This window comes from Ambystoma mexicanum, chromosome 10 (genome assembly GCF_040938575.1).
Source record: "Ambystoma mexicanum isolate Mex_15411 chromosome 10, UKY_AmexF1_1, whole genome shotgun sequence".
NCBI lineage: Eukaryota > Metazoa > Chordata > Amphibia > Caudata > Ambystomatidae > Ambystoma > Ambystoma mexicanum.
The window spans coordinates 774,190,576-774,215,603 of NC_090932.1; the positions used below are offsets into that span (position 1 = coordinate 774,190,576).

Consider the following 25,028-nt stretch of genomic DNA (forward strand, 5'->3'; position numbering starts at 1 on the left):
TAAATAGTGCTCTAGATTGAGCTTATTTTAAGCCTTAGGAGTTTTCCTCACTCACCAAGTCTGTACTAACAACATTAATTTCTAGCAGGTACTATCATGAGATTATTGACTTCGCACTTCCCTGACAGCCATTTACCTCACAATAATGCCAAGCTGAATGGTTATTCATTTTGTTTTAGGGTGGAGTACTTAATTTATTTTATTGTCTTTTTTATAACGCCCTAATATCGTACCTGAGTTTGGTTTCTAAGCATGGATCCGGGATTTGAACCTCTGTTGCTCTGCGTGGTCTTGCTTCCAAGCTTGCAAGCATAGCAACCAATGCCAGGAGTGAATGCCATAGAAGTCTACCTTTCTTAAACTTGATCTCAATTTGACTGATCTTATTTTGTTTTTCAGGTTGGATATTTCTCTTCCTGCTCTGTTCTCAGCGACAAATTCCAGTTCCCCTCTTTTCTCCGCACCATACCAAGTGACGCATATCAGTCTAAAGCAATGGCACAGCTGGTGATTTATTTTGGATGGACCTGGGTCGGAACCATAGCAGCGGACGACGACTATGGCAAATATGGCATAAAGCTCTTCAAAGAAGAAGTGGAGAAAGTTGGAATCTGTATCTCTTTCTCAGAAACGCTGCCAAGAATATATAACAAGGAGGCAATAGAGAAAATTGTGGAAGCTGTGAGGATATCTACAGCCAATGTGATTGTGGTATTTTCCACTGACATCGATCTAAGTGATTTAATGGAGGCAATGGCAAACACCAACATAACTGGCAAGACGTGGATAGCGAGCGAGGCCTGGATCACATCGGCTCTGATCGCTAAACCAAGTTTCTTCAACTTCCTGGGGGGAACCATCGGTTTTGGAGTTCGGAAGGCCCAAATACCAAATTTGGAAAAGTTTCTCTATGACGTTCACCCGGAGAATAGCGAAGATGACCTGTTGTATGAGTTTTGGGAGAATGCCTTCAACTGCACCTACCATGCTGATAGAAAGGCCTTATACACAGACAGAGTCAATGACACCATTGAGCGCGCGAAACACATATCTGAAAGACCTTGCCTCGGAAACGAGAAGCTAAGAGACATTAACAACACCTACACTGATGTCTCAGAGCTCAGAATCACATACAGTGTTTACAAGGCCGTGTACACCATAGCCCATGCACTCCACGATTTAAACACGTGTGTCAATGGAGCTGGACCATTTCCATCAGGCACCTGCGCTTATATTCTTGACTTCGAGCCATGGCAGGTTCGTATCCCTTTTTCAATAATACTAAAATGTAATGCCAAAAAAAATCTATATTCTTGACCAGTGACTTTTATCTAACCTTTTTAAAGTTATTTAGTGAAGGGATGTATCAATTTCCAAGTGAATAAATTACCCCTATGGATTACTTTTAGTCAACATTAATCAGTGTATGTGGCATATCGGCTATAATTAATTAATTAATTAATTAATTAATAATGTGTTACAGTTTATGTTTAAACTTTACACATATTGATAAGTTACAAAATAAAAAGAAAGAAAACCACAATACTAAGTATAAAAAAATATAAAATGAACTGAAAAGTCAAACTCATGATTATACATACTATCCTAATTAAATTATCATTTAAACTTAATATTCACAGCAAATTAGTATAACTTTCTACTAACACAAATCACCATCATCATCATATAGTCAATCATAATCCAGGTAGATTCAGGTGAGAAATGTTCAAAAGTCTTCAGATGCAAATGTTCAAAAGTCTTTCTATTTCCAACCATACATTAAAGGTAGCAATTTGCATCTGCAAACTTTGAGTGTTGATAAGGCGTTCCTAAAATATCGATTCCCGTATGAATACAATGTCATACACAAGTTTACTGTAACATTTTAGGTAGACATCAATCATGTTAGCACACTTGGTTAGTAAATGGTTAGCAGTTTCTTTATATCCGCCATCCTTACAAAGACGACAAGTTCTCTCCATAGGCGACAAAAGGTTATGGACGCTTCTGTTGGTCAATAGCGGCAGATTGTCCATCCTCAACAGGAGTACAAAATGCCTGAGTCTGCTTGAGGGGCATAGATTTAGATAGGTCTGCATATATCGGCTATAGAGATTCAAACTGCCGCCGCCCTTTATTAAGCATTCATCTGAAGAGGCATGGCATCTCTGAAGGCTACTGGATTCCCTATTTTGTTTAAACTTTAGGACATGAAAATCATCCACATTGGAATCCTGGACAGATTTCGCTTTTCTTTCACCCTTTATTTTCTTTCCATCCAGTGTCCGTGTCCCAGAAGGCCACGCATGCTCTGCTATTCTTCCACCGCCTCCTTTCTTTTCCCCACCCTTATCTTTGGTTTATTTATTACTCTATGGTTTTTTAATATATTTTCCTGCACTGATTTATGATATTTATCAGGGGCGCATTCACGAAAAATATATTAACTGTATTTTGATATCATAGCAGTTAATATACATTGAATATAGTCATCTGAAAAACTCCTTTAAGATCTTACAGCCGCAGACAATACAGTCAGCAATGTAGAATGTAATACTACTAACAGTCATAGAGAAACCCTAAATAATAAACAAAATAAACCCAGAATAATTTTAGGGGTTATCATACAGACGCCTAAAGTATTATTTAAAAGGTTTTTCCTCTTCTTGCCACTTGCCCTTCCACAGCTGAGCTGTTATCCTGCAATGAAATACTCCTTTTTGGCACAGGGCCTCCATTTGCTTTAGTTGTTAAGAATGTGTCACCATTTGAAGACCCTGCTGAGTGCCTGTGAGTCGGGGCAGCTGTTCCCTTGTTCTGAGTCAAAGCGCTTTACACTGGTGAAGAGAAGAAGCTCTAGGTCCTTAGCTTCTCTGCTTACAAGGCTTGCCACACGCTGAAATGATCCACTTTGAAGTAGCTCAGGATCCAGCATAATTCTGGAGCTGGCTGTTTCATTATCTCCAGATTCCAGACAGCAGCCACGGGTATGTACGGGTTTTACTTCTTTCAATTTGTTCTGATGGAATCTTATCCAAGTAGGCCAATTCTTCTTTCCTAACTCAAAAGTCTTCAACTCTTGCTGGCTGGATCTTCCTTGGTGTCTTCACCAAAGCATGCTTGCATTCAGTGATTCTGAACAATGCCAATTGCACAACTGTGTCTAACAATGTTCTACTCCTGGCTGATTTTAAATCATCTTCTGAACTCTGCTTAGCCTTCATTGCTTGTGACAGCATCCTTAAAGCCCCATTTGTCTGAAAGGATGTATTCTCTTCCAGTCTTGAACATTTTCTCATGATTAGGACTTGAATAGTACCTACCTGGCCAAGTTCTGCTCTCTCAACTGCTTCTAAATTCTTTTCTTTCATGTATGACAATTGCCCTTGCCTGTAAAACATCATCATACTGACATGCTGGATGCGGATGCCAACGTATGACATGTTGGCAGGAGCTAATATTGGATTCTTTGACCGGTGCTGCTGGTTTGGGCGCAATAATGTTTTCACATGAAAGGGAGAAGCATCCAGAGCGAGCCATTGCTTTTCCGGGGCAACTTCATCATATGTAAGATGTTCCAAATGTACTTCTTTAAAGACTTTCTCAAGTCCATCAAATGTGATAGCATCAGGCGCAGCTGACAGCTTTTTCTCCAAATGAAAACCCTTCCTAAATGCTTGAATGTGCGTGGAAGCTTTTTATCTACACTCTGAAGCATCAAGACATGATCGCTTTTCTTTCTTCCAATCATCAGTGGTTGGCCTCCGGAGACAGAACTTCCTCCATGCTGTTTGAATGGCAGCAGCTGCCTCACGAAGTGAAGTGCAATGAAATTCTGTATATATCTATGGACAGCATATCCTCTCCAGTTACTTTGTGTTACTGTAGCTGCAGTGTTTTCTGTGTTTCTTTGGGCATGAGGGGTTTCTGTTCCTGAGCATCATTGCAAAAACAACTCGAGTCCATCTCATTGTGACTTTTAGTGGAGTTTTCCTAAAGTCTACCAACAGGTGAGACTCTACAAAACTATCCCTTGGTATATAGGCCCCAACTCTTAGTATAGGTCTGTACTACTCAAAGGTTTGGTAGAATGGCAGAGCAGCCAGGCTTATCTTAGGAGGAGGATGTGAGCTGTAGCTAAGTACAATTAACTCAGTAAATATATAGGCCCAAAGAAACTCTTACACACTTGTAGTTATAGTAAAATCGACATTTATATTATACACACAAGGCAAAGTTATATTCGGGTAAGTAAGTACTATTTTAACTAAACAACACAATAGAAAACATAAGCAATACATTAGGTGAGTACACCAATAGTAGGGAGTTATACAGATAATGAACACAGTTCAATAGTAAATAAAATCACTTTTTATGGCAACTCAGAACATTTTGTGTTGTAGGAATAAAAACAGTTATTCAGCACCAGCAATAGCAGTTCAACAATACTTTTCAATGGTCTTAAGACTTTAGTAGTCCATCCCTAACTAGGTGTGAGCTCTTCAAAGTCGGTTTGGAAGGGAAGCAGCAGAAAAGGCAAAGTTCCAGAGAATTATTTGATTACAAGTAAGTATGATGCTTTTGACGGTCAAAAAAGGTTTTGGGGACCTTGGGAAAGGCTCCCTATAGATGCACACGCATTAGGCCTGAGCGAACGGTATGGGTGAACACCCAAACAGTGGAATGAGCACCGCAGCAACAAAGGAGCAACAAAATGGCTTGAGGTAAGTTCTGCCCTGATTTACACAGTACCTGAGGAGTAATGAAGATGATGCAGCTGGACCATTTCACGATGCAAAAGCACCTGTTCCTTGGTCATGGGGAAGAACGAAGGGACTCTGGAAGGGATGTCAGAGCAGCCGTCAAGAGAAAGGACTCTTACAAAAGAATCTTCATACTCCCCCATTGGTCTGCAGTTTGGACTCCTTTTCACAGGCTCCAAAGATGAACGTTTACTGCCTGGGCAATCTGAATCAATTCTTCGGTCCTTCCAAAGGGAAGGAGTCATCCTCTTTGGAGCTCCTCTGTTCATTTGAAAACGAGGTCTGGACAGCAGTGGTCTCTTCATTGTTGCTGGAAGAGGCTGCAGGCATCTCTGGTCATCTTCTTCTTTGGATCTTCTGTTCCAGTGGTCGACTTGCCTTCTGCTTCAAATCCTTGGAGAGAGGGAACTTCCTGAACCTGGAGGCATCGGGTGAAGAGGACCGTGAAAGGTAAGATGAGTCAAGAGACACATTTTAATTTCATACTCATGCTGCATCTCCTTTTCTCTGAGTTGAAGGTATTTTTAAAGTTCTTTTTCCCTCCTTTTGGATTGCATCGGCAGATTTTTTAATTCTATTTGGAGTTTTATCTTTTTAATTTCCAGAACAACTTCTGGTGTCATGTTGGGAGAAGGTAGGGCTGAGGATGGAAGAGTTGGGGGAGGACTGATAGGCCTTCCTATGTCCTCCTCCTCCTCAGACTCTTTACCTCTTGGGAGATGAGGACTAAGGGTTATACTCCGTCTCATATCTTCTTCAGACATATTGATATCAGGAGTAGGGGTTTCAGGCCTACTCATAATTGTTTGATGATCCAACAAATGGTGGATCAATTCACTTTTCTTTCCTTTACAACTGAGGCCTCTGTCTCTACACATATCTTTAAGGTTCTCTGCTGTAAGATTGATCAGAGCCTCTGCTTTAATGTTTTTCATGTTACACTTATTTAGTAGTTACAGATTGGGTAGAACCAGCCTTGTGGATGGATTCTCTGGACACAGGTACAACCAAGAGTCAATGTAATCCAACACTATCAATCCCACTGTTGCCACCAGAGTTGGGGGAGTTTTCCTAAAGTCTACCAACAGGTGAGCTCTACAAAACTATTCCTTGGTATACAGGCCCCTACTCTTATTATAAGTTTGTACTACCCAAAGGTTTGGTAGAATGTCAGAGCAGCCAGGCTTATTTTAGGAGGAGGAGGTGAGCTGCGAGTAAGTCAATGAACTCAGTAAATACCTAGGCCCAAAGAAACTCTTATACACTTGTAGTTATAGTAAAACAGACATTTATATTATATACACAAAGCAAAGTTATATTCAGGTAAGTAAGTACTAATTTAAATAATCAACACAATATAAAACATAAGCAATACTTTACGTGATTAAACCAATAGTAGGGGATTATATAGATCATGAATACAGTTCAATAGTAAGTAAGATCACTTGTTATGGCAACTCAGAAAATGATGTGTTGTAGGAATAAAAATGGTTATTTAGCACCAGCAATAGCAGTTCAACACTTTCATAGACTTGTAATACTTTTCAATGGCCTTAAGAAGCAGTCCATCCCTAACTTGTTTTGGGTTCTTCAAAGTCCGTTTTGAAGGGAAGAAGGTAAGGCTCAGCAGCAGAAAAGGAAACATTCCAGAGGATTATTTGATTACAAGTAAGTATGATGGTTATGGGGGTTAAAAAGGAGGTTTCAGTGCCCGTGGGAAAATAAAAGAACATCAAAAGGAGAGGCCAAAGGGCTTCCAGCAAAACTCCACATAGAGTGCTGTGTGAAACTAAGATGCCTTTTAAAGGTATGGAGGAAAGCATCCCTCCATAAAATAAACTAAAAACGCAATGGACAGGGTTGCCAGGGTCAGAGTAAAAAGAATGAATGAGGGGAACTCCCCTCATTCAGGAGAACTAGAAAAGGGTCCAGAAGTCCAGCAAAATGTGCTACAGGTCTCACAAGGAGAGGGGATCTGCCATAAAATAGATACATCTCCCTAACAGTGACTGCAGTTCCTATTGTATTTTCCTTTTTGTCCCTCCTTTGTTGGGAATGAATAGCAGACCTTTCAAGCATTGACCTTTTCAGGCTTTGGAAGCACCCCGCCTTGAAAAGCATGCAGCTATCTTACTCTGAGCTAGTTATGGAGGTGTGCTCTTGAAGATAGTCATGCCAAATTGCTTAAAAGGACTTGCTTTCATTTTTGACTCAAGTATTGTATGGTATGGTATGGTAATGTTTATTTGTAAAGCGGCTATACACAAAGCAAGTGTTTTGAAGCGCTCAAGGAGAAAGGGAACAAGGGGAAAAAACAACAGTCCTTCAGTGCCCCTGAATTTCTGAACAATACAAATCTGCACAGGCAGAGTAAGTGCATATAATACAATTAACAGTGTAGATAACAGCAAAAAGGTCGGACGACGATTCTGCAGTTTTTCCAAGTGCATTTGAGGTGCCACCATGCGAGGAAGGGAGGACAAGGGAAGACAGATAGACGATCTTCAAGACATGGTACGTTCAGATCGTGCAAGTGCAGATCGTACTGGCAAACTGGTAATGAGGGCCAATTGTTACATAGACTATAAAGCAGCATTCGGCCGTGTATCCTGAGTAAGACTCTGGGACAAACTGGAGGGACAGACTGGAGCACTGGGAGATTGATCCCTTGCTACTGTATTTCATAAAGCTCTTCTCCACTCTGACACTTCAGTGATGGTAAGGATGTTGCAGGAGGGTAACACATCTGCTTCTTTTGCTACCAATGATGCCCTATAGCAAGGCTTCGTAGTAGCACCCCTACTCTTCAATCTTTATGCCGCCAACATGGATGAGGCCTTGCATATAGCCCAACATTTTCCATCCAAATTCGGCGGTGAGAGCATAAATTGCACTTGAACACCGACGATATGGTTCTGCTTAACCTAACACCCATTGGCTTGCATCACACATTGGATGCTGTACAGCGGTACGCAACATCTAATAACCTAATAATTAACATGAGAAAAACCAAAGTTATGATTAACGGCAGGAGGGCACAGTCTAAATGTGCATGGCATATGGGTGGGTTGCTTTAGAGACTGTGATTACTTATAACTATCTGGGTCTGCCTGTGAGGAACTCACTCTCTTTGGCCTTCTATGCAGAGACCTTATCGCCAAAATCCATCCACAAACGGCAGGCAATTAAGTGCACCATTTACAAGTGCAGGGGTTACTCCATTGAAGGAATGCTGGAGGTGTACCATAAATGCATCATACCTGGGATTTTATACAGCCTTGAGGTATTGCCTGCATGCTATGTGAGTTGGCTTGAGAAAGTCGATGGAAAGGTTTTGCGAGCCCTATTGGGACTGCCCGCCGCCTCCCCAGTGGAAGCAATGAGGCTGGAACTAGGGCTGGCTTTGTCCTTGTTTTATGCAAAATGGCCAGGTGCAAATTAATGTTGAAATTTACTCTGGCAGCTATAAGGAAGGCATGCTATCAACAGTAAGACAGATACAAGTGACCACAGTTCAAGGCTGTTTATTGAACTTCAACAAGGGTATGATAAACGCCTCTCTAAGCCTAAATCTACAAATGGGAGCAAGCTAAAACCATGAAATAATAACACAGTCCTAGTGGTGCCTTGTCAAAATAAAAGAGCCCATGCAAAAAAAAACTATTGCCAGTCCATACCTCTGAATACAAACAGTGTGGGGGAAAATGTTACAAAACAAAATTAAGAAGTGTTCAAAATGATATGTCGGGATGTTCAGGCTGTTGACCACCCTTCCCCAATTTTTAGCGTTGGACAAGGCAGTTCACTCGAGCAGAGCACAGTCTCTGGCTTTTTAGCACAAGGATACAGTTCAATCATAACATCAGGACCTTCTGTATGCAAGTCTCTTTACTCCTCAAAGTGTCTTCATTCAGAGGGCCTGAAGCAACCAATCAAAAACGGAAAGTTATTTTCCTCTTTGGATTTCTACAAGTATTCACTTTAGGTGATTCACTATTCACCCGGACCCCCCTCAGTCAGGCTCAGATCTCTTTAGTACAATGTTCATTCACTTTTGATCCCCCTCAGTCAGGCACAGATCTCTTTAGCACAATGTTTGCATGATATTCTTTTGGTGAATCATGGTTCACCCAAGGTTCCCCCTCACCCGGGCTCAGATCCCCATTTAAACACAATTAGTCTCCTTCAGCCTGATTTGGAAAATTTCAATCAAGTATCGAAGACTTTCGAATGTGCACAGGGTTTAGCTTGACCAGTTGCAGGACCACTCCGATTTTACAATTCCTTCTCTTTACATTTGTCCCTTTTGGGTTTGGATGCCTAACAGAGACTTTCAAATAAGCATGCACGTGGTGCCGGACCACTCTGTTTACGGTATCTATTTTCGCTTCAAAGTTCAGTCACTCATTTAGTGCATTAATTATGTTCGTATCACTTGTCACATACATTTCATGCACTGTCCTCTTCAAATTCCTTCCTACAATGTTGCTGCTTGCAACCTTGGGTTCCAGAAAGCCCGAGTTGGTATCAGTCTCCCCAGCTCACCGGCTGTGTTTCCTTCCCTGGCTTTTCTTTGTTGTAGGAGCCAAGGACAGTACCATGGCGGCAACCGCTTCCCCCGCCTTGACCATCGACACGGGAGAGCCCAGGGAACCTCTGACACACAATGCAGGAGTCTTCAGCTTTGATTCCTGGTCTTACGTTTTGTATTCTAGAAGGCTCATAAAAGTTAGTTTTTCAGTGAAAAGGTCAATGACCCCTCCTTTGTATTCCTTTTTCGGTCCTGCTGTTTTTGCCTTGTATTAAACTGCCATCTTGTAACTGCTACTACCTTGTGCGCTTTGCCTCACTCAGAGTGTGCTCTCGTGCTCCGCCCTCTATCCGTGTGGGGAAGTGTGATGGGAGTCAGGTGTGTGTGTAATTATCAGTAATTGCCTGCCCATTGTGTTGGGACATGACAGGTATACGGCTCGGGTGTTAGTCCGTTTTCCCTCACAGTGAGTTGTCCATGAGAAAGTGTTTGTGTTGGAAAGGTGTTATAGGAAAGGGGATACGGCATCTCGCCGTCCAGTGTCCCAATTCCACTCCCCGAAGAACCCCCCATCCAGATGATCCTCCCACACTGGTCCACCCCCAGGAACTTGATTCAAAAGTGATGGCTGTGTTCTGGCCACCTTGATGATAGATCTTTGGGGACTAGTGGGTGAGACACCTTCAGGTTTCTCACACAACCAACACTAAATAATTATTGGGCCTGGCTGTTTAGCGTGCGAAAGTTAAGTCCAGTAATACTGCATACAGGGAGTTGACACTTATCGTGAACAGCCATTTAAAGGTTATCGGACTGGAGTTGCCCAATGTTAGTGAAATTGTACCTTTTTTGAGAAAGTTGAAAGAGGAGACACTGGAGTGGGACCATTCTCAGTTCATACTTAAGCTCTTGGAGAAGAAGAGATTCACACAATATGTATCCCAGTGTTCATTTTTGGAGTTACCATTATTATTCATTATTATTTATTGAAAATATGAAATCCTTCTCTGACACGTTTTATAGTATGTCTGAGATTAAAAATGTTCCCTGTAATGCAGTATGTTAGAGCCTGAAAGGGCATACTGCTGTTGTATTTATGGTCACAGCATTGCAACTGCCAGACATATTTTGTTGGGATGACCTTCATTGACAGTAGAACATAGCATGGCATATGAAAAGTTCTCAGACCCTGGCTCTGATCAATTATGGTCTGCGATGTATGGTGCAGAGTAATTGGTTATTACAGCTGCGGCATATCATGTTTGGGAAAGGTTCTTCAAACAGATTAATGTGTAGCTATTGATGTGACATTATCTGCTTATGTTTTACTTATGTAATGTTTGATATGGATTTTAAATGTGCCACTTTTACACTTTAAGTAATTGTATGTTGTTTGAATACTTTTTTGTTTGTTTTATATAGAGTAAAAGGCTTGCATGTCAAGCCACAAACACTTAAAGCATATTAGCAAGTGGTACGACAATATTGCTTTTGATTTTTTTCCAGCTGGAAAGAGTGTCATTTAGTTTCATCTTTGCTGATGAGCTGTCTGTCTACAGCTTCCTGAATTTTCCAAGTTTCCTTGGTTTGGGGGAGAACTTTATTTAAAGACATTGCGAGTTTGTTGCCTGTTATTCCATTATCCTTAATGTTGGGATCAGTTTCCACATCTTGGTCCTGTGTTTCTGCTGAATTCTGTAGCAACTTTTACTCTGCCTTTTGTTTGAACAGAGTTTTCCTTCCTTTTGCTGTTTTTCGTGATGCAATTAGTTACTCTTGATTTCATTCACTATATTCATCTCTCGGCTCACTTTTTTTGGCAGTAGCTCATTTTGTCTTACTCTCCATTCTGAAGGTCTTTTGCTAGTCCCCTTTCATAAACTGGATCTTTTCAACACACTTCATGCTCTTTGTCAAACTTCTTTTCTCTATTAGTTTCTGAGACTGTTTTCTATGCATTTCTATGCATTTTACTTTTCTTTTCTTCTAAAATGTTACTGCTTGTTTTCTCTCTTTACTTTTTCTGTTCAATTTGCTTTTGTATTTCAGTTTGAAGTTTCTGCTTTTCTGCTTCTTTGTGTAGTACTAGCGATGCAGTTTGAGCTCAATAAATTCTTGCCTTTTTGTTTCTTGCAGGGGTTTTTGTCGTTTTCCTCTTTTCATTTGCTCTTTAACTCTTTCCACTTTTTCTCCTCAAGCGGTTGTTTAATTTTTGCTTTTGCTGTCTTCACTTCCTCATGAATTTGTGATGTGCAGTTCTTTTTTCTATTTTATTTTTTGAGTTCCTTCATTTTTTAAATACATTTTCTGCCTGAAAATCTCAAAAACATTGGGCTTCATTATAAGTATGGCAGCCCACCAAACTATGAGTCTGCTGCTAGGGGCACAGTACTCCCGGCATTCCTGACCTGCCAGGAGTTCAGGCCCCTACCTGAAGTGTTTTCACTGATGCACTGGCACCGTTAACAACAGTGCCGGTGCTTCAGTGTCCCCATTCCCAACAGGAATAGGGATTTACTGTTCCGTTGCCTCTTATGATATCCTGGTTGAACTGGGCTATCGGGCGGTGGAAACAGTGTTACAGGGTCGGTGGTAGCCCGCTCCCTACCGTTGGGTTTTTACTGCCGGCATCGTACCGAGACCCATTGCTTGGATTTTTGTTGCGGCTTTGTACTGCCATACATCTTTGATTTTTCTTTCTTTCACCTTCTGCTTGTTAAAGGTCTTCTTTTCTTCCTGCATTATTCTTTGCAATTGATTTATCAGTTGCTCATGTCATTTTAATTCTTCCACCCAGGACTTCTTTTCTTTCTCTTCATTTTAACTTAGTTTTACTTGCTGTTGTTATTGGATGATTTGAAGCTTCTTCTTTTCATTCTCAATTTCTGCCTGCCAAAGCACCCTCCTTTCCTTTTTCTCATGTTTTTCCTCCCACATGAGAAAAAAAAGAGAAACACCCAGCTTATCTCTACTATCTTGTTATTCCACCTAGCCCAACTACTTAACTTCAGCGTCTCTCTGTCTTCATTGTATTCCGGTGCTAATTCAGCCAAGAAGTCAGAGACATGGCCAGGAACCACTTCATATCTGCAACTAATCACAAATCCATGGCACAGACGTTTGTGATTCTCCAGAGATTTTAGACATGCCCTACAGATTTTGAAATGTTTGGACAGTTCAATCAGATTTACCACCTGGCTGTAACTATGGAGTTTCCAACTCCACAGAAGTATGACAGATATTTCTGCAGATTTTCTCAGTTATCTGTAAATTTGCACTGCCTCAGAATACATTTTTCAGCATGTTCTGCTCAATTCTTTCTTCAATGTAAACAGTGTAGTATGGAGTCTGGGAGCTCAGCTGAAAGACCGCCAATCCTCTTAGCGGCTTGTCTCCCTCCTGGGCGGACTCTTCAAGGTGTGGCAGGCTAGCGCTCTGTAGTTCCTATTCTACTCCTCTCTCCATGTCCAAAGGTTTTTACTGACCGGCATAAGTTGTTGGAAGGTTGGCGAGGTGGTGGAGATTCATCAAGATCTTTTATGCAATCTATCTTATGCAGTCCATGCGATGATCAAGCAATGATTGTGTTTTTATTCTCCCCCTTTCCTTCACCTATATTTTTTGTCTTTTTATTTCTTCGATAGGGCCTACTTGCCCCTTGATTTATTTATCTCTTTTGCATAGCGCTTTGTTTCCTCACCCAGAATAAGGAGCACTTTGTCACAATTGTAATAATAATAAAACCATTCATACTAATTTTCCCCAATGAGGGGACACATCTTATATTTTTTATTTCCTTGTAGGATTCTCATTGTTTCTTTTATGCTGGCATCGAAGTCCATGGGTCCAACTAAGCCAGAATATAAATCATGGTTGATGTGGTTCATAATTGTTAGAATAAGCATCCTCAAAAGAAAGTTTTGAAAAAAGTGACAACTGCAAACCAGAAACTGAGGACTGACAATCAACACTAAATCACAGTGCATATCAAATTTAAGCAGAAAATAAATACCATAATAAAGACCATAAATAAAGACCACAGCGTTCGAGCGTGAGAATTATTGTCAACAATTGTTCACGAAGATTGGGCGAACATCGTATCCAGACACTATTTTGACAAGACACGCACAAATACATCCGCGGCTTGCCGAAGTTAACAAAAGCACATTTGGCTTTTGCTGGAAAGTTCTAATTATTGTGAAGATTCGCAGTACCGACAACTAAATCTCGTCCAGACTTACACCAAATTTGAAGCCACACACGTCCATCAGGCAATTGAAAGATTGCCATTCGTGAAGGGCATCAACCAATGAACTACCTTTGACATTTCACTCTGGGTATTTTTATACAAAGTCCTGAAGACGGGTCCAGCACACATCCGATAGCATCTCAAAAATCGGCTACAGAGTGTTTTCTCTTGTTTAATAAATGCTGCTAGGACCTAGAAACACACTTCTCGGTGTCGACAGACAGACTCATGGACAAGCTAATTGTAACTTGAGGTTATATGAAATATGATGTTTACCTCACACCTTTACTAACCCTACAATATCGTCACTATATGTGTTAAGTTCAAAGAAATAGTTTCTGGTTGAAAACATTGACTTTCACTGTCTGTTTTTTACGTGATGTTATGTAAAATGCATTTTTTGTCTTTTTTAACATAAATTCTATTGAGTGTTTTGTATCTACAAATAAAAAATGTATATCTCTATTGTTTCTGTCGCTACTAATTAACCGACATGAAGGGTAGCACTTTGTGCAACTAAACACACCTAGCACGTGTGTAGGCGGGTTGCTGTTCCTGTGGCACTTTTCTCTATATATGTTCACAGTAGTCCTCTGCCACACAGCCCCCTAAAAAAGAGGACTTTTCAGCTCTAATTCCTTTGTTTCATAATTTGAAGACCCTACAGCTTGGTCCTCTGGTCACGTAAAAGGAGCAAGCGAAGTGAGAGCCAAATGTGAGCAGTCTGGCTGGGGAGGATAGCTCAGGGGCAACGTCCTAGCCTTGGAAGCAAGATGACACAGAGCAACATAGGTTAGATCCCGGGGTCCACGCATAGAAACATCTGGGTATTAAGCACATTATAAATAACCTATCATATCATATCACAGATAAATACTGGTTTTTCATGGTGGGGTGTGTTGCCTGTTGACCCACCTTCACTTGTGGATTTGCTTTAAAATCCGGCACAGCATGAAGCACGCACGTGAGCGAAGTGAGATCCAAGCTTGAGCAGTCTGGCTGAAACCGCTCATGGAGTAATGCTGGTTTTCCTTGTTGGGCTACGTTACCTGTTGACCATGGTTTCACTTGTGGAGCTGCTTTGAAATCACTGTCGCTTTGCGAAGCACACTTGTGAGGGAAGAAAGGGAAAAGTGTGAGCAGTATCGCAGGAACTGCCCATGGGGAAATGCTGTTTTTCCTTGTTGGGCTATGTTACCTTTTGACCTCACCTTCACTTGTGGAGTTGCTATAAAATCAGTGGTGGGGCACGAAGTGCCTGCGTAAGCAAAGTGAGAGCCAAGTGGTTCACTTTATAAAAATAAAGAAAATGCCTCACATAGACCTATTGCTATGATAAAGGCTCCCTATTCTAGAAATTAAAACGCCAGCATGTCTTAAATAAAAACCTGCCCTCTGTCCAGACCTATGGTATTGTACTAAACGGCCCTACCACTAATAAAGTCAAACAAAACTCAACCTAAAGAAGTGCTCTTTACTCCATTTCTTTGGTTTTTGCTGGCTGGTCAACGACCTCTTCCTAAAAGTGCCTCTTGAAATATTCCCTGAGAGTTCTCATGCTAGTCCTCTTGGTACAGTTGCAACCCACAAGTTTGTTCGTTTTCAATAGTATGGATTAACTGCAACAGTTCAAAAACAAACTTCTTAGGTCAGTTATTTGGATTTGTAAGCTATTCAAGAGTCCATATGATGTCTCTTCTTCACCCCTCCAGGGTGTTTCGGCTTCTCGTAGGTGAGAGGTTTTTGGGGTCCAGCATGGACCGGCAGACTCTAATTGAGGGTCTGGTTTACTCTGGTTCTCCACCCTCTCTGTGTGGTTTTGGTACGCAACCTTGTTTGGGCACTTGGATTTTTTTCCCCTTCTTTCGGAACACTCTCAGGGCTTTTCACTTCCTTCGGATTACTAATAACCACTCTCAGGGTGGCAGTTTCAGATTCTCCCTGTTTGTGTGTATTTTTGGCTTCTGGTTTCTGGTAATCCCTTCTATAGTATCGGACATTATTTCTCCTCCTTCAGTTATTTCCCTTAAATTCAGCTTTCTCTTAATCCCTCCCAGGGCAGTGCATTCTTGTTCACCCCCTTTGGGTCTTTCTGCTTGCCTCAGGTCTGTTATCCGCTCAAGACGTTTTGGTTACTTTCTTCTCCGGTGCTCAGCCGCCCTACCCCATCTTCTCGATGTGAACCGCATACGTATGTCTCTGCTGTGTTTGCTGGGGGAGGCGGCTGCTCGCATCATGTCAGAATCATTCTTACAGAGTCATTGGTTTGATGATGTTCCTTCTTCAGCTGGGAATCGTGATTCATATGCTCCCAGGTGTTGAGTGTGCGGCACTTCAGTGCCCCTCCACCAGAGAACTCAGAGCTTGGGATTCGCAGGCCTCTTGGGCTTTGTGGCATTTCAGGAGCTATCTACCCCCACGTATGGGACGTTGTCCTGCCTCCCGGATCCACTGGTTCAGCTTTGCAGCCTAGGCTCTGGCTGTGCGCAGAGTTGATTGCGCTTTCTCTCTCCCAGCAATGGCTTGATTTTCCAGTGGCTCCTCTTCCCAGATAGGGGTCTGAGCCGTTTTTGGCCTCTTTCTACAACAAGAGACACAACACCATTGGTCCTGTGAAGGGTCATCAGCAAAGACGTGCACAGTTAAAGGTCCCAATACATTATCATTATTATCAGTGCTCATATACGCTGTGCGATGATCTTCCAGATAGCGTTACTTTTTCCCCAGGGGGGAGCCCCTTTCCATGAGGCTAGGGAGGTGAGGCTGCTAACATGAGTAAGGATCTCCAGGAGAGGGACTCCCCTCCTGGGGATAAGGATGCAATTGGAAAACATGGCCACTTTAAACCCCAACCCTGCAGGCTTATGTTATTGCCTGAACCTTCTACACATAAGCTCACGTCCAAAACTATGGGCCTTATTACAAGGTTGGCGGTCCGGAAACAACGTGCCAGTAATTCCGATTACCGGCACTATTTCTGGACCCCTGCACTACGAGAGACAATGCTGGTAGCAACGGTACCGGTAACAGCGGATACTGTATTACCGTTGCAGGTAGCACAGGGAACTGAAACAGCGGGGCACTGCGGAATCAGTCCCGGAAATACCGGCACCATGGAAACAAGGTAGCATTACATCAACGGTTTCCCCAGAAACACTGGCACAAAAATGCCCACTTTAGGCTCCCCACCTGCTCTTTCTTCTGAAGCCAGAAACCTTGGAGTCATCTTTGGCTCGTCTTTAGCCTTCCTCCCTGATACGCAGGACATTGCCAAGAAGTCCCCCTTCCAACTCTTCATTCTCAAAGGAATTCTCAAATTCTTCACTTTCCCCCAGAAACTCAATGTTTCCTGAGCCTTGGTTCTCTCTAGGCTTCACTATTGCAACAGCCTCATTCTCAATCTACCTTCTTCCATTCTGCGATCCCTTCAGCTAATCCAGAATAGAGCAGCAAGACTTATCCTTGGCCTTAAGCCCTAGGACTGCATCTCTCCTGCCATAAAAAGCCTCCACTGGCTCCTGGTTGCAGCACGAATCGCATTAAAATCCCTCTGCGTCATCCACAAGGCTGTCTTGGGCCGGGGACCACACTATCTGCAACTCTCTCTTACCAAATACTCTCCTTCTAGACCTCAACTCTCTGTGTGTAAAGTGTTTCACTAAACAGAGAGCAGGAGGCCGCTCGCTTTCCTCAGCTGGTTCCCTCCTCTGGAACAGCCTCTCCCTCCCTCTGCGTCTTGAGCAGGACCATCTGAAGTTCCAAAAGCACCCCAAGACTCTCCTCTTTTCCACCTCCTTCCCGTCTTCCTTCCTCTGCTTATCCCGCAGTTGCTGTGATTGGTGTATTGGGCCCGTATGCATCCTCTGGGCCTCTGACCATTCTCCCCAGCATCTGTCTTCCTCAGCACTTGCCTCGGCACACCCTGCGCACTGGAGATTCACACTTTCCTCCCAAGGCGGCTCCTGGCCGCATAGCACTTACCACACCTTGCACTTCATCTGTGGCTCACCCTTGAGCAATACCACAGCACCTACCCCACTGCCCTCTTCCTTCCTGCACTCGCACGTTCTGAAAACGCACAAGGCATAGTAGGTTCAGCCGTCCCGTCCCCCTCTGTATTTTTTGTATTTAATTGTACTGCTATCCCATGTTTCCTCCCTTCTGCCCTGTGGGTGCTTTGAAACAAATGTATTTCCTGTATAAATGCCTAACAAGCAAACAGCAAGGAGCTGGCCAAACCTACTGCAGCCAGATCCTCTACTGCACCCACTCAGGCCCTTTGCTCGGCCCTGGCCGCACATTTCAGCAAAAAAACACAGGTAATCCTGTTCTCTCTCTCTTCTGCTCCCCCTCCTGCATCAACATCTCTTGGGCCTCCTTCTGCCACCCCCACCCCTTCACTCTTCTCTCTACCCTGTCACACCTGATGAAGTCTCTAGACTAGTCCGGTCTATGAAAGCCTTTTCCAAACTGGTGGACCGCTGGCCCTCCCAAACCATCAAGGGCATCATTGACACTGTTGCTCCAGCCTTGGCCAACCTCTGCAATCTCTCTTTCGCCACTGGAGTTTTCCCCTCTCCTCTCAAGCACTCTCTTGTGCACCCTCTGCTCAAAAAACCCTCCACCGACCCATCTATTCAGTCAAACTATCGCCCGATCTTCATCACCCCTTTCCTGGGAAAACTCCTGTAGAAGCTGACTTTCACCCAACTTACCCTCCACACTGAACTGTTGGTTGTCTCCATGACCATCAGTTTGGCTTTAGAGCATCCAAAGGCACGGAAACTGCTCTTCTGAACTCCTGTGAAGGCCTGCTCTAAAATCCTGACTCTAACTCTCCCTCTGCCCTCATTCTTCTTGACCTCTCTTCTGCTTTCAATATGATAAACCACAACATACTGCTCACTTGTCTCTGTGATACCTTGGCCATCACAGATCAGGCCCTGGCGTGGCTCGCCTCCCTTCTCTCTGAAGAGCCCTCGCAGGCTGAACTTGGGTCCTTTCTCTCCTCTACAACTCTCGCTACTTGTGGTGTGCCCCAAGGATCTAACCTGTCCCCCTGGTTCGTCAATATCTACATGGCCCCCTGGCCCACAGGATCTCTACCTTAACCTGTAACTTTACATCTAACTCGTGCCTTGAAAAACCTGTGTATAGGCGCGTTATAAATGCCATATCATATCATATCATATATCATATCATATCATATCAGTGTTATGCGGATGACACGCAGCTCTTTTTCACGCTACCCTCAGCCTCCTCCTTCTCCTCGATCAACCCTGACTGTCTATCCGCAATTCACTCCTGGTGTGCTGCCAATGATCTCTGCCTGAATGCCAGTAAGACAGAGATCATCCTCATTGGGACCCCTGCTCCCGCTTTCCCACTTTCACATTGGTCGGAATCGCTTGGCCCTGCACCCTCACTTACCAATGAGGCAAAAATCTTGGGGTCATTTACAATTCCACTCTCTCCTTCTCTTCTCACATTTCAGATGTCTCCAAACAGTCCCTTTACCAAATGCACCTCCTCAGAGGTATTTTACCCTTTCTCACTTCCCCCCAGAAGTTCACCACCTCGAGAGCCCTGGTTCTCTCTAGGCTGTACTATTGGAACAGCCTCATTCTCAATCTTCCTACTTCTACTCTCCGTCCTCTACAACTTATCCAGAACAGTACCGCAAGACTTATCCTTGGCCTCAAGCCCTGGGACCGAATCTCTCTGGTGCTGCAATCCCTCCACTGGGTCCCTGTGGCTGCAAGGATCAAGTTCAAGACCCTCTGCATAATCCACAAGACTTTCTGGGGCTGGGGGCCACACTATCTACAACGCTCTCTTCCTAAATACTCTCCCTCTAGATTTCTCCGCTCGTCCTCCTCCAACTCTCTGCGGGTGAGCCGCTTTCACAAACAGAGATTTGGTAGTAGATATTCATCCGCTGCAGGTGCTTTCCTCTGGAACAGCCTCCCTGCCCCTCTCCATCTTGAGCCGGAGCACCTTAAGTTCCGGAAACTCCTCAATACCTTCCTTTTCTCTTCCTCCTTCTCTCTCCCTCTCCCCTGCTAACCTCCTTTCATTTCTCTCCACCCTCCTTCTCCTCCCTAACTCTGTTCAGTTTTTGCTGACTGGTTGTCTGGTTCACCACCAGAGCCCACAATCCCATGCTCCCCTGCCAGTCTTTTGCACTTGCCTCCGGGCCGCTGCACTTTGTTCAACATTACTGCACTTTCACCTTACGCTTCTTGAGAGGGACAACCTCTGTGCACTTAACCCAGGGCCTTGCTTGACCGGACACTTTGTTCCCCCCACACCCTTGTCTCTGCACCTCCGTCTGTATGTATGAACTAAATGTACTAGGACCAATTAGTTTTCCTGTCCTATCCCCCCCACCTTTTACCGCCCGCCCCTCCCAAGTTTGGTCTCAACTGTACCACTTCATGCACTTGCACTAGGGGACATGTCGTCAGTACTAGTATACTAGTTTTTCTGTTTAGATCATTCGGAATCTTCAAGGCATAAGCATGATTGCTGTATTCCCTTGTTACCTTCCCGCCTTGAAGCGCTTTGAAGCACTTCACCTGTGTATAATCGCTATATAAATAAACAAAAATAAATAAATACTTAGGCTTACTTACTTGCAAAGGATGCAACCAATACAAAATCTGTTACCAAGGTCTAAATGGTGTAATGACTAATGTTATCTCAGTGTGCCTAATGCTTGATAATGGCTAACAGGCTTACTTACTCTAGAGTAACTCCACAACAACCAGACATAGAAAAAACAACCCACCAGGGAAAAAGGCTAGGTGCACCCTTTTTCAAGAAGAACAAGAGCTTTATTTTGTATATAAAAAGGAAAGGCAACCGGGTATTATAAGTCTGCTTTCGCAGAGCTCTCTCTTGTCCTCAAAATGGAGTCCATCTTATAAGCGTACAAATCGTCATTCATGACACACTCAATATACAGTATTCATCCGCCACCCTCATTGAATGCCGCCTATTTACATGCTAATAGTTACAAATAGCCCCTCTTCCAATTGGCCAAGTTGTCTTCTCCTCCATCTTCACCACATGTAGTTAATGCTTCACCACATGTAGGTAATGGCCTCTTCCACCTGGAAGCGCTGCAAGGTAATTCGTTAAACTTAATAAACAGTACCCTGTCTTTCCGTCCTAATCACGTGATGTGCACCTGGCCATCAGCATGAACTTGACAGATATCTTCGAGGTTAGCCTGGTCCTTGCAAACAAAGCAACCTTTTTCTCATCCCAGACATGCAGGCGCCCCCATCAGGCCTCCCCACTGTATGGGCATCAAGCTGGGCTCTGCCTGGTACAAATTATGAGTGGTGTTGTTCCCCTGCTCCCCCCGTATCAGTTCCCCCTCAGGCATGATGTCCTACTAATCCATCTAATTCATGAAGTATTTAAGACTTGTATTCCTGCACATCTGGTAGTTCAAATAGAGTGAACATTATTCTGTGGGGCGCTCGTGTCCTAAATCTTAGTCTGTGTTTTGGCAACCGATGACCTCTGCCCCGGCTCCCAGGAGTATGGCCTTCATACTGGCCCGCAGCCCTTAGCCGTTTTGGCTTCGTGCATTCCTGCCTAATTATTCAAAGGCCTGACTAGATACATTTATATGTAGGTGTACACGCATGTTCCTTGCTGCGCCTGAGAATCAGAATGTGATAATTCAGCAAAATATGAGGCCTTGTTGTTCTGTGTCTGTCACATCCCAAGCATGACAGTGGTCCATTTGGGGTAGGTGGAGGCATTTGGGCTTACTAGTTTGAGCCTCTCCCAAGATGGTGCACAAAGTTCCACTCAGCGCGCCAGTTCTAAGATACTCTCCAAGCCACTTGTGTGCCCCCCTCTCTCAGTTTCCAGCATTGTTTATAAGCGGTTCCAGGCTGGTATTCGGCGCGTAGCTACTCCGTTAGCAAGGCACTCAGTGAATTATTTGCATTTCCTATTCTCCTATCTGAGTTCCCTGTCCGCTCATTATCTGCTAATCATTCTCTCTTCCTGCGTTCTAGTGGCAAGTAGGACGATGGGCTCCCGGCATAACACTTTCCTTCATTCATCTGTCGCAAATGCTCCAGACCGCGACATTATGTTCAGGTCTCCCTTCATGTTTCTGGGTATCCATTTACTTGCCACATATTCAAATTTTACAGACTTTCAGCTGCTCTCATGATGGCCAGACCGTGCAAGTAAATCCAACACACTGAATTCCTTGGTAGGTCCACCACCCCTTTTTCTCCTTTCTTTCTTCTTTCATCTGTGATTCACACACACACGTCTTACCTGTCTCTCTGTCCATTTATAGTTACCACTTGCTCCGGTCCTCCTGGGCCGCTCCGTACACCTTCAGAGCTGCAGATCCTCTGGCATCTTCAGAGACGGAAGACCAACTGGATTGAAAGGCTTTCTGGACCGGCAGGGTTTCCCCTCCCAGAGGGATTCCCTGGAGTCCTTGTACCTCCTGGTGCATTACGCTCAGAGATCGGGGGGACAAGGGCTCTTGGGAAATTCTTATGTTCACCATGTTTTTGCATCTGAAACAGGTCAGTGTTGGGCATTCCATTGTTTACTTGAGTGTACAATTAGAGGCCTCATGAAAGCAACACTGCTAAAAACGAGATTGCCAACGCTGTCATGGATCAGATGCAACAGCGAGTGGCTGCTGAACAGTCATTCAATTTAGAAATCCAGGGTTTGAAACAAGGAAATGCCTTTCTTCGCCAGCGGGTTACACAAATTCCATAGAGTTCAGAAGGTCCTTTACCAGGAGGCAAGTTTGATGGCTCTCCTCATAAGCTGAAAGAGTTCTGGGAAGCTTGCATAGTTCAATTAGCCTTTAAGGCCGCTTATTTTCCAACAGATAGAGATAAAATTGGGCACATGACTTCTCACTTAACAGGGGCAGCTTTGGCCTGGGCTACCCCACTGGTTACCACCAACAATCCGGTATTGGATGCTTACCCGGCCTTCGTGAATAGCCTCAAAGGGATGTTTGGAAGGCAGGAGATCACAATAGCATCGCAGGAGCACCTATTGGATTTTAAGACCTCACAAGACCCCCTGACCTATACCACCAGATTTAAGCAGATGTCAGCAGACACTGCATGGCCTGATGATGACCTCATTACGATTTTTCACAGGGGTCTCACAGAAGAGCTCAAAGCTGAAATCTCTCGAGTTCCCCGTTCAGTCAACCTGGCAGAGATGATTACATTGATCATGCAGCTAGATTATCGTCTGCAGGAAAGACATGGGGAAAGAAGAAAGAGAAAGACGGGTAGGAACTTTCCAGACTTCCCGTCCTTATCATCTAAATCTGTAGTTTCGGAAGAACCCATACAGTTAGGAGTAGCTAGAGGTCCCCTCTCCACAGAAGAATGCAACCATAGACGTTCCTTAGGTTTATGCATGTGCTGTGGCTCCAAAGAACTCCTGGTTAGGGAATGTCCACTGGCCCCACCCCAAAGGTCGGTAAATGCTGAATCCTGATCGTGGGGGGAACCACGACCCTGGAAAACACATTAGGTTCCCCAAGACAAAAAGGCTCAATTTACATGGTATTGACCCTGTTAATACACCCATGGTAGTTCTGAGAGTAAACCTCTTGTTAACTAACATAGAATTCCAGAATGTACCCGCTCTGGTTGATTACGGGGCAAACAGCAATTTTATTGATGATCAATGGGCTAAAAGTAAGAGTATTCCCTGTGCTACCAAGGAAGTATCTATTCCCGTCGAGAGTGTCAATGGTAGCCCTCTCACTTTAGGGCCAATTAAAGAACACACACTTCCTCTTAGAATGAATACATCTTCTCATTACGAAGAGATTGCATTCGACATCATTAAGGCTGCGCATTATCCTGTTATTCTCGGTCTCCCCTGGTTATGCCTAGACAGCCCCTTTGTGAATTGGACTGCTGGTTCATTGTTTCTTGGGTCTGAACACTGTGTATCTCATTGTCTTACTCAGGGGTCAGTAGGCTTTCAAACCGCTATTTCCATGAATGATGCATCTACTAGTACCACTATTCTCAGTCATGTTAGAGGAATCCCTGCACCATATGTGCAGTATCAAGAAGTCTTCTCCTCGCCTAAATATTCAGAACTACCCCCTCATCGGAGAGATGATTGTACGATGAATTTACAACCAGATAAACCCATTCCATTTGGGAGAATGTATATTTTGTCTAAAATGAAAAGGAAGTCCTGAAAGAATATCTTCATTCCAACCTACAGAATGAGCTGATAAGAGTCTACTTCCCCAGCAGGAGCATCTCTCTTTTTCATTTCAAAGAAGAACACTGATGAGCTCCACCCCTGAATCAAGTTTAGGGCATTAATTAAGATCACGATCCTTAACCGAAACCCCATGCCTCTCATTCCTGACATTCTAGAGGCAGTAAAGGGAGCCAAGATTTATACCAAATTAAACCTGAGGGGTGCATATCATTTGATTCGTGTTAAAGCAGGGGACGAGTGGAAGATGGCCTTTCGCACGCCCTTTGGACACTATGAATATCGAGTTATGCCGTTTGGGTCATCCAATCCCCCAGCAATCTTCCAAAGGTTCATGGATCATGTTTTTGCAGACATTTTGTTACACTTCGTCATCGTCTACCTTGATGATGTCTTGGAATTCTCTCGCAATACAACAGACCAAATCCAACATGTACAAACCGTTTTGAGCAAACTAAAGGAGAACCATTTGAACTAAAAATTGGAGAAATGTGAATTCGATCAGAAGCAAGTCACTTACCTTGGGCATGTGTTATCAGCCCAAGACATTCGTGTGGATCGACTAAGGTTTCGGCCATCCTGGGATAGCCCCAGCCATCCCCTGTAAGGGACATTCAGCGTTTTTTGGGGTTCACTCATTTTTATAGGAAGTTCATATCTCATTTTTCCCAAATCATTATAGACCGCGACGATACGTTCAGGTCTCCCTTCCCGTATCTGGGTTCCCATTTACTTGCCATATATTCTAATATTCACATCTTACAGACTTTCAGTTGCTCTCATGAACACCAGACTGTGCAAGTAAATCCAACACACCTAATTCTCACCGAATTCCTCGGAATTGCTTTGAGCAGCTAGATAAATCTTCTGATGGATAATGCGACCTCTTCCTTCTCAGTTTCACCAACCGCTTCTTCTTCCTCATTTTGTGGGGTTGGATGGAGGCTGGGATGGATTGCGACACCCCATGTCTAGTGACTAGGCCCATCAGGGCCGCTGTTCCTTTTGCAAGATCTGGGATGAACATTGTCTTGTTGCACTTAGTGTTAGTGCCTACAGGAACAGTCCCATGCCCTCGAAAACAGAATTGATCTTCTTCTGCTGGTTGCACTTTTAATGGAGTTTCACGTGCTTACATCCATGTCAGTTTTGATTTATAGGCAGTCAATATTGTGAAACAGTTCTTATTTATATTCCAAATAACTTCTTCTCCAAACCCTGG

The 25,028-nt window shown here is 43.6% G+C and overlaps 1 protein-coding gene across 1 annotated transcript in view; it reads left to right on the forward strand.

The window, feature by feature from the left end:
• Positions 1–25,028, forward strand: part of LOC138492926 (vomeronasal type-2 receptor 1-like) — a 402,451-nt gene that overhangs the window by 168,041 nt on the left and 209,382 nt on the right. The window contains exon 3 of the mRNA XM_069620220.1: positions 400–1,257. Within this exon, the coding sequence (XP_069476321.1) occupies positions 400–1,257 (858 nt within the window). The remainder of the gene's footprint in view (positions 1–399; positions 1,258–25,028) is intronic.